At 40.8% G+C, this 10,382-nt stretch overlaps 2 protein-coding genes across 3 annotated transcripts in view; one reads left to right on the top strand and one right to left on the bottom strand.

Moving 5' to 3' along the window:
- Positions 1-4,561, bottom strand: part of LOC109472624 — a 6,197-nt gene extending 1,636 nt beyond the window's left edge. The window contains exons 1-6 of one of the 2 annotated variants that reach the window (XM_019772447.1): positions 4,488-4,561; positions 3,096-4,083; positions 2,424-2,682; positions 1,762-1,983; positions 733-925; positions 19-316 (exon numbers count right to left, since the gene is read on the bottom strand). In XM_019772447.1, the coding sequence (XP_019628006.1) occupies positions 19-316; positions 733-925; positions 1,762-1,983; positions 2,424-2,682; positions 3,096-4,083; positions 4,488-4,490 (1,963 nt within the window). In that variant the 5' untranslated portion in view covers positions 4,491-4,561. The remainder of the gene's footprint in view (positions 1-18; positions 317-732; positions 926-1,761; positions 1,984-2,423; positions 2,683-3,095; positions 4,084-4,487) is intronic. The other variant, XM_019772448.1, reaches the window with a different exon arrangement.
- Positions 4,562-6,536: 1,975 nt separating this feature from the next.
- Positions 6,537-10,382, top strand: part of LOC109472714 — a 21,031-nt gene continuing 17,185 nt past the window's right edge. Inside the window, exons 1-4 of the mRNA XM_019772567.1 lie at positions 6,537-6,721; positions 7,237-7,307; positions 8,019-8,222; positions 8,952-9,169. Coding sequence (XP_019628126.1) covers positions 6,605-6,721; positions 7,237-7,307; positions 8,019-8,222; positions 8,952-9,169 — 610 coding nt within the window. The 5' untranslated portion in view covers positions 6,537-6,604. The remainder of the gene's footprint in view (positions 6,722-7,236; positions 7,308-8,018; positions 8,223-8,951; positions 9,170-10,382) is intronic.

Here is a 10,382-nt window from a genome sequence, read left to right as displayed (position 1 = left end):
GTCCGAAGTACAGTCTACCCTCCGGATCCCTCTGAAGCCTCCTGTAGAAAGGACCAATCGGTGGGATATACCCCAGGTAGACCTCGTACAAGAGTACCGGACAGTACGGGTCCGACGGGACTGCGTACGCTTTAGTCGTCTTGCTCTTCTTTCCGAGTCGGTTGAATGACACGAACTTCCCCATGTGGTCACAGCCGACAGAGAACTGTTCTGCAACAAGACTGTGATGTTCTTCGCCACTGCTAACGCCGAACAACTTTGTCGTGTAGTAGAACACCGCGTAGGAGATGCTCAGGTCCTTCTCAAGGCTGAACACCTAAAAAACATAAAAACAGATATACTCCAATTTTACTTATGGTGTTAACCTTTTGTATATACCTTTGTAGAAATTCGTGACCTCTGACATCTCAGGCATCTAGTACATGTACATGAATTTTTTTGGTTAAAATGTTTAATGTAATACTGTTATTAATTGATTAATTGATTGATGTTAAAGGTGTATCAAACTCTTCAAAACCTAGCAAATGAATATTTAGCCTAACTTTTTGTATGTAAATTGTAATGCTGTTTAATGTTGATAATACAAGTTTTCTTTGATAGTAGTGAAGCCACGTGACAAGCCTCGCTGGGTCAGTCTACTGAGGAAGACCAGAGTGACTGGCTGAAAGCTCTAGGTGAGAGAATTTTTTGTGTTGGACCAAAAGTTTTAATTTTATACAAACAAACAAACACCTTGGACTCCCACAGGCGAGCTTCGATGCCGTGAGGAAAAAGCTCCATGTCGTGGCGTCTCTTCTCCTGCATGCCGACACCGAGTTCAATCAGAGATTTCTTCTGCGTCTCCATGGCCTGTCGCAGTTGGAGGAATCTGCCGTCATCTTTGGCCAGAATGTTGACGTCCTTCCTACAATCATTCCGCAGATACCTGTGGTGGGGAAAAAAAGGTTGCCTGCATGCCATTTTCTGTATGCTGTTGGGAAAGCTATTTAATTTGTCTATAATTCATAGGAAACGGCAAAAATTTGAAACTCATGTAAAGGGTAGCATTCACTTCACAGTCATTCCGCAGATACCTGTGGGTGGCAAGAAAAAGGTGGCTAAGTTACAGGGGCCTGCATACACTGTAGCCAGCCATTTGGATGCCCAAAAATTGTAGGGAAAGCTACTTAATTTCATGTAATTTGTAGCATTAAGTGGCAAAAATTTTAATTGTATGTAATTAAGCAGTGTAGCATTCACTTCCTGATTTAATGCAAATGATTTACATGATGTACAATATAGGTGGCTCTCCTGAATTTAGCATAGAGTGCTGTTTGGACTTCAGTAATTGCAGAGGGTCTTAACAGATAGTCTGTAAAATTGGATGGGACTCTTATAATGTATGTGGCATAAGACTGGAGGTGGCTGGCTGTCAGTCACTGACAGTCATGTGCAACAGGTGGTTGACTGACTGGATTTGACTATATGTACACAGTGGGATACCCTCTGAAAGCACATCGGCAGAATGTACTGCACCTGTGTACAACCCGTAATTTATTGTGCATAGAACTTCAGCAGAATGTCTCATATAAGGTCGATTTGCGCACATAAGGTTAACACTCTGTCTGTAGTTTCCAAATGTAATGTCGGAAAAGATATCCTCTGCATCAGGCAAAATTCTGTTGCAATATTGACCAAAAATCTGACGAAAACCATGAAAATGGGGGTTTTGCGCAGGCGCATTACGTTCTGCTGACATGCTACCTCTGACCATGCACACACCTGTTGATCCCAGTCAGCATGAGGTACAGAGTGTTGTAAGGGTAGTACTGTCCATCATCCCTCCGCACTTCGCTAACAAACTGGCTTAGCCAATGGTCCAGCTGTTCCACTGTCATGGCGACCCAGTCGGTCGGGACGGGCTTCAGGTCCTGGCCGCTCGACGAGGCCGTCGCTTCTCCGTTCCGCTTGTTTGCCCAGGTGTTCAACACTCGAACTGCCCACCTGTCAGCAAGAAACAATGTTGAAAACCAGAAACTTGAGAAAGGTAACATTTTCAAAGCAACATTAATGCATAATGTTTACTTTCACTATGGTCTGGCTCTGTTAATTCTTACTCAAACACATTCGTATATGTGATGACAGGAGTCTAAATCCCTTCTGCTATGAAATTGCAACAAGACCCAACAACCATGGTGACAGATGTCTGGTCAGGTTCAGGTCATTGACCTTACTTGTTGGAGAAGAAGAGGAAACTGAGAAAAAGCAATATATCCTGCGTGGTTAAACATACAGTACTTAACAAGCAAATGGTCGGATAGTTGGTTGGTTGGTAGGTTGGTGAGTGAGTGAGTGAGTGAGTGAGTGAGTGAGTGAGCGAGCGAGCGAGCGAGCGTGAGTGAGTGAGTGCGTACGTGAGCATGCGTGCGTGCGTGAGACATTACCTGTTCATTCTCTTGGTGTTTTTTGGCTGCTCCATATCAGCCACACTTGTGTTTGTACTATAGGGGGGTTTCTGTGGTCTGCCTCGCCTCATTCTGTCAACAGGCGGATCGAAAGACGGGTGTCGCAGCTGCTGAGGCATGCTGGGAGTCTGTGTCAGGCTTGTGATTGGTGGAGTGGTTACCATGGTTACAATCTGGTCACCGGTGTCTCCAGTATTACACAGTGGAACTGGGGAGCAGCTCAAGTTGAGCCCAATACCTGGAATAAAGGTAATAATATACATGTATATAAGCTGCAGTCATTGTGACTGTAAAAGAGTCAATGGTTAGACAAGCTGCACTGAAACACACTTTAGTTTCAAGTAGTAGTAGTAGTAGTTTAGTACATGTACTAATTTAAAAACTAAGTATTACACAAATTAACAGGTAAGCATTCAAGTTGAGCTCAAAGCTGGATTAGTTATAATATTGTGACTTAATTTTCTTAAGCTAGAGTCAGAGGTATTAAACAGCTCTGAAACATACTAGTAGTTTCTTTAAGTTCTTAATTTACTACTAGAACTAACATTTTGACATGTATAATAACACATTCAGCAGATTTTATTCCAAGTCATGAGGATACAATTGAAGAACAAATTTTTCCTCACCATAGAAATACTAATTTGTGCTTACCTTCCTCATTTTCATCTTCTTCTTCACAAATTTCTCCCACCTCGGTTTCACTGTTACATGGAGTCTGTCTTCTCTCACCTTGGTTGCTCTGTTGCCTTCCTTGGCCATTTCCTTCAAGAACTATGTCTTTCTGAAGAACGGCATGTGAAGGAACAGTAGGAGATGTTTTAGCCCACGTCTGTAGTTGTGAAGTTGTGTTGGGTTGTACCATCCATACCATGGGGGACACTGCCATGCCTGAAACCTGCACTACAGGTGTCACATCTTCAATTTCAGTTCGTTTGCAGATGTCAATACTGGTAGCTCTGTCTCCTCCATAGCTGGGTGCAGCACTGATGTTTTGGCTCCCTCTTTGGTTGTGAATGTTGGAGAAGTGCAATGTTCTGCTATCTTCACTCACCCCTTTGTGGGTATGACTATGAGTGTTTGCGAATGCTGTGCTTTCTTCCTCCTGCCTTGTGGATGAATGGGAGGAGTGCAACGATCTGCTGTCTTCACTCCCTCTTCTCTGGTCGGGAGTATTTGCGAATATTCTGCTGTCTTCACTCCCTCTTCTTCGATTGGGAGTGTTTGCAAATGTTCTGCTGTCTTCACTCCCTCTTCTCTGGTCGGGAGTGTTTGCAAATGTTCTGCTATCTTCAGTACTCCCTCTTCTCTGGTCGGGAGTGTTTGCAAATGTTCTGCTATCTTCAGTACTCCCTCTTCTCCGATCGGGAGTGTTTGCGAATGTTCTGCTGTCTTCTTTCTCTTCCCTCGTGGCGGAACAGCGTTCTCGGGCGGCGTTCTCGGACGGACCCGCGCTCTTCACCGTGCCGTTTATCTTGAGATGGGGAGGGGACCACACCTCGAGTTCGTCCACGTACTTGTTTGAAGTGCAGCGGAAGAAGTGGCGTAGGACATACACCATGAGCTCGTGGCTGACCGTGAACTCACACTCCGCACACTTGTATAGCCTGCTCAGGTGGCGGCTGTGATCCATTGTCTCAGCCTGACAGAGAAAAGGAAAATTGTCAGACTGCAAAAATTTAACTTCATTGTCACAAGTCATTGGATATATCATTTCATCCATACGTGTAAGTAAAAAGATAGCATTTGCAATATCCCGTCAATGTACAAGTATGAATTCATCTATTTTGTAGGGGCTTGATTTTCCGGTAGAATGGAAAAGAATCAGGTTAATTTATCATGCATGGTTGAAACATTTCAGTCGTTGCATTGCAACTTACTACTAGTACATTGCAAATCATGCATGTAATCACATTAGCATGAAATTGTGGTCACAACATAGAGGTCCTGCGCAGCACTATATCCCATTTCGTAAATAGTCATGCAGCCAGTAATAAGCTACATATAAGATGAAAAATATAGTTTAATAGTATTTAAAAATCTTACCATATTTCTCAATATTTCAATTAAAACTGGTTACTTCCTCCTAATTACAGGGTCTCCTCCTGACACAGCTAAGGCTGCAGGTGTTCGAAAACATATAATGGTGATAAAATTTATCACAATGCAAATATAAAATGTCCACATATGTTATACATACTTTATACAATATGTCATACATAGCTGTAGCTACATGTAATACTAGGAACGGGATCCAAGAGGCACAAGGCGAAGTCTACTCATCCTGTTTCCCCGATAGGAGCTGTGAGCCAAATTTAAGTTATGTGTATTATTTATTAGATATGAATATATATTTCATCTGTACTGTTAATCATCAAACTAAAGCAGTGAGATTATTAGTACAGAAAGCAGTGAGTTATCGGTACAGAAAGGGAATGTACACTATATATATTCTTGAGTCAATTTCAAATCACTATAAATAAAAATTGTCTTCAAATTTAAAGCTTAAAATGAAATATATCATATATGATATATTATATCACAACAAATATATACATCCTAGATTCGTATCCTATATAACGTTACTCAAGTACCACCTAAGTACACAACCCCAAACAAACAATAAAACAAAGGACACTGGATTTCCAAGTACTAAATATACAAGATCATAATCTTGATAATTTTTATACTGAAAATTTAGTTGGCTTTATACAAGAACAAAAAATGAACAGCACTGTTAATTTTGCATTTAAACAAATCCAGGTACTAGTAAGTAGTAGTACAACTTACAATGTTGGGAACCATTTGGTGCAGTACTACTATAGCTGAAAGAAAAACCCATACTGAGGCCAGGGCCCTGCAATGTTATACGAATTTATACATACAAGGTGATAAACAATTAGATATCTATCCATATAACAAAACATTTATACCTACTGTATTGAGATCTCTGAATCCTTGGGCCAAATAGGGTTCTCTCAAAAGCAAAAAGTCCAAATTCTGGGTGGAAAGAGACTTGGCAGGAATCCAATACCCTGATAAACTGATATGGTTGTTATCAACAACACCCAGGGGCCCCTGCAAAACCTGCTGCACTAGTGGGCTGATAATCATGGCTTACCCATATAAGGGCATAGGGAGATAAAGGCTGACCAATTATCGCCCAGGCTGTGTGCTAATTATACCAATTATATACAGCGGTGACATCAGAGATAATTATAGGGCACTGTTTGCCACATTGAATATTCAGTTGGAGCAATAATATAATGGTGTATAATGTCCTTGGTTTGAGGAAGGACAATTTTATACATTCTATATAATGTCCTTGGTTGGAGAGAATATTCTATTGCTGAATGTGAATTCTCAATAGTTGAAAACTATAATGCTATAAGTTAACGTTATATGATTATATGATATTGATAATGTTATAACATAACATAAACATTATTCAGAATTAGAGCAAGGACATACAATTCAATATTTTTTATAGTAAGGAAATTTCTTTAGAGCAATAAACAGTCATCAACAATGAAAAAAATCAAAACATATAAATGTCCCTGTTCAAATAAACTAAAGGCTAAACAACCAAAGTAAATAAACTTAAACTAGTAAAAGGCTTACAATATCTACTTTTCTGTCTACATTTTTGCTTTCCCCATCATGTGAACTGTTCATCCTTGGAGTTGAGAGTGGACACTGGTCGTAGATGGACTGCATGAACCTGTATATAACGTTACATTTACACAAGGATGTCATAAACTCAGTGTTTTGATGTTGAATGAAATATTGCAAGTACCAGGTCAAAAAGAGTCAAATTCTGGAATAGTTCACTAAACTTACAGGGTAACTTTTGTGATTGAAGGAATAGTTTACAGCTATTCCTTCCTTCAAAAGCTAAACGAATACAGAGTAAAAGTTACTATATATTTATAAAGGTTATTCAATTGCATTTTGTGAAAATATTGTAAGAAAAATCTTTTTCTTTTAAATCCGAATATGTTATTCTTTCTTTTCTTTCCTGTATTGAATATGGACTCATCCTTGGTGCATTTCGGCCAATCAAAACTAACCTGAACGACCACGTGATTGGCGGGAAGTATGGGCGCCATCTTGAATGATACTCTCGGTGTCGTCTGTAAATAAAAGTGAAAGTTTGCGCCAAAATGGTGCGTATTTACGTCCGAAACAAGGGGCGGTACGATCCTAAGACAGCAGAGAATCCCCTTCCGTTCGTAGACGTGGACAATCCCGGCGATGTGCTGATTAAACACGTCAGAGAGGTGAGGATCCTTGAAGAGGTGCTAGCGTCTTTATATAGATGGCGCGTTTTCTTCCGAAAAATTTATTATTATTTCTTGGAACCATTTCTTGGAACCCCGATATCACATCTTTGTTCAAGGTGTTGTTCTTAGGAAGGTGTAAAAGAAGTGGAGGTATCGTCGTCTTTTAATTTTGCGTTTCGTTCTTGCAAACCTGTTTGGTTCTTGCCTTATGCAACAACAACAACTGAAACCAAGTCCAAAGTCCCAAGGGGGCGGGGTTTACGTTGTTGTTGTTGTAGTAGTTGTTGTACAATTAGAAAGCGTTCTCCATCATATGGAGAGTTGAAACCTTTAAAATCATTTTCGTACAGTAAAACTTTAAATGAAAAGAATTTTACACCCACAAGTTAATGGCAATTGTTGTTCCACAAATCATGAATTACAATTACTCTAAATTAGAATCACAAAACAGTTAATTGCAGTCTAATTAATCGTTTGTGATTCTGATTTTTAATCCTTTGTGATGTTTGCAGACTGTGAAAAGACGGATCAACTGCAAGTTAGATGAGCTCTACTACAATAACCAGTTACTGGATGAGGACAGGTAAGTCTTGTTGTAGTATCATGTCAGAATTGTGAAATCTGAAGAAGCATTTTGTTGATGGCAGCTTCTATTGTACTATGTAGGATATTGTCAGTCAACTTAGACAAAGGCATTGATGACAAATGATTTGATAAATGGTAAGTTCTCGGGTCAGAAGTGACCGTAGAAACAATGAACAATAAAAACACCATAAAACTAGAAAGGTAACATTTGCATACGGCCATCATTCATATATGCAAATGTATGGTGACATACTAGTAATCCCTCCTGCTATAAAATTGCAACATGATGTAACCTAGCCGTGGACGACTCTGTAACCCTTTTTGCATGATAATACCTGGCATTATCATGCAAAAAAGGTTACAGAGTCGTCCACGGCTAGATGTAACCCAACACTAGTTACCATGGTTAGACTTAGAGACATCTGGTTCAGGTCGTTGACCTTATTTATTTCGAGAAGAAGAAACAGAGCAAAAACAAGGTTTTCATACACTGAACTTTAAGGTAAACATAAAAATCAGAAATTACAGCAAATGCAATCAAGATCACAAAGAAAAAGACTGAATGAAAGTTCTAAGTAGTAAACAGGAACTATGCAGCTCCAGATGTCTTGCTGAGGGACGACTGCTGTGCAAGATCTCGGTTAGCTGAGGAACGAATCCCCTCGAATTTACAAGATCACTAAGAAAAAAGCTTTGATTTTTTCATAAGGTCTGTTGCGTACTCGAACCTGCAAGACGGCACAGTTCTGGAGAGCTGCAGTAACCCGTTCTGGGCGGCGTGCATGTACGTGCGGCTGCGAGCCGTGGAGCAGGAGGCAGCCAACAACCCAACGGACCAGAAGAAGCAGCGCTGGACGCACCAGTCTATCCTCAACAGGGCAGCAGCACTGGGGGTGCTCTTCAACAGTAACAGGTAGGCTGTGGTAGTTAGTTAATAAGTTAATAATAGGTTAATAAGTTTAGTTAATAGTTAGTTAACTGGACTCACCAGTCTATCCTCAACAGGGCTGCAGCACTAGGGGTGCTCTTCAACAGCAACAGGTAGGGCTGTATTAGTTAGTTAATAAGTTAATAATAGGTTAATAAGTTAATAGTTATAGATACTAGATAGTTAACTGGACTCACCAGTCTATCCTCAACAGGGCAGCAGCACTGGGGGTGCTCTTCAACAGCAACAGGTAGGGCTGTGTTAGTTAGTTAATAAGTTAATAGTTAGTTAACTGGGCTCACCAGTCCATCCTAAACAGGGCAGCAGCACTGGGGGTGCTCTTCAACAGTAACAGGTAGATATCCAGATAAGTTTTTCATTTTTATGTACAATGTATACGGTACTTTTATGTTCACGGTTTTGGCGGTCACTTCTGCAACTTTCTCCTTTCTGCACCTGCCACCACCTTGAATATATAGTTCCGCGAAGACCTCCATTTTTCTCAGATCGTGAACTTTTGCTATCATGAACATCAAGTGAATTACAGTACATGTATAAAGGTAAATGTAGTGACAAGTCCCATAGCCTTCTTTGCGCCACAATTCTTCAACTTTTACAAATTACCAGTACACACAATACACAAATGTACATCACACTGCACATACCCAGTTTAATTGGTGCATGTAAAGAAATAATCTCATCCTTCTCCCAAAGTTTTGAGAGACACCAGCCTCCACACTTGCCGACATTACAAGACCTGTGGACGTGCCTACAGACCAACGGCCGTAAGCCTGTCCACATGAGTGAGATTACACGGACAGCGTTACAGGAGCTTCAGGAAGAGTTCCAGAACATTGACGTCCACAGGAGGGACCCGTTGGCATCATTTGTACACCGTCACGCAGTCAAACTTGGTTTTAGGGATCCAAATGGTATGTGTAGAATACAGTCTACAGTATATAGTAGAGTGGATTCATTCCTCAAGATAACGGACATCTCGCACACACAGTCGTCCCTCAGTAAGACATCTGGAACCGCATGTTAATTCAGCCTATAATACCTGTCTACAGTGATAAGAAAAAAGAAGACTTTGGGTTTTGATGTGGGTTTTGATGTACATGTAATTGTAGTTAAGACAATTTGGCAGTACTGTAACGCAGTGGAAGACAGGACATATGCTCGCAATTAGTCACAGTTAGACATCACTGCGAAAACGTAGCAAAAATTTCCATATTTACAGTACATAAAAATTATATTAATTTTGTCAATTTGTATGTAAGTTCTATCTTCATACATTGTGTATTTTTCATTCCACTCAAGTCAGTGTCATAATAGTTATTGTCCTGTTTTTAATTGATCATATATTTCCAATACATTTAAGAATGCAATGTTGCACTTGAGTTATTTGAGTGAATATTATCAATGTGTAAGTTTTTGCCTCCCATCTACATGTATCTAGCCCCAGAACCAGGAGATGGACCTGTTCATGCTGGCCCAGGCAACGGTGTTCCAGCCACACAGGCTGCAGGAGCTAGAGGAAATAACAACAACAACAGGAATGGTGGGAGGAGGAGACAGAACAGGCCCAGACCATGTGATGACTGTGAGGCAGAGGATGCCACAAAATACTGTGCCCAGGTTGGAGTTTTTCTCTTTTTTTCTGTTGGTATAATCCATAATGGATTGGTCCGTTGAGGTTAGAAGGCTGGTATCAGTTCAAAATCATCCACTGAGTGGTATTCAATTTTAGCCTGGGTACCATCCCCAGTAGTATATTCGCAAACTCTATAACTGGGTCTGGACTTGCACACATATGTAGCGTCTGGAGTCTAAATATTCGTTCAGATTTTGAACGAGCGCGCTGATTGGTCCTACTCGTCTAAGCCTTTTTTTGGGTGTGTACATATTAGGTAAGGGCTGTTCGGATGTCCGAACGGCGACGTTAGCGTCCGTTCGAACGTCCGAACGCCTTATCATCAACATGTCCGACGGCGAACCGAACGCTAAAGCGCACATGATATAGCCGTAGTCAGTCTTTCCGCGATAAATCATCAACATGGCTGACGCACAAGCCGCTCAGCTCACGGAGGTTGATGTTGACCTTGCAATCACGTCCGTTTTGGACGATTTAGACGGAATATCGTC

Source organism: Branchiostoma belcheri, unplaced genomic scaffold, assembly GCF_001625305.1.
Source record: "Branchiostoma belcheri isolate BF01 breed outbred unplaced genomic scaffold, Haploidv18h27 scaffold28, whole genome shotgun sequence".
NCBI lineage: Eukaryota > Metazoa > Chordata > Leptocardii > Amphioxiformes > Branchiostomatidae > Branchiostoma > Branchiostoma belcheri.
Note: the sequence above shows the minus strand (reverse complement) of the source record. Positions and strands in the feature narration are given on the sequence as shown.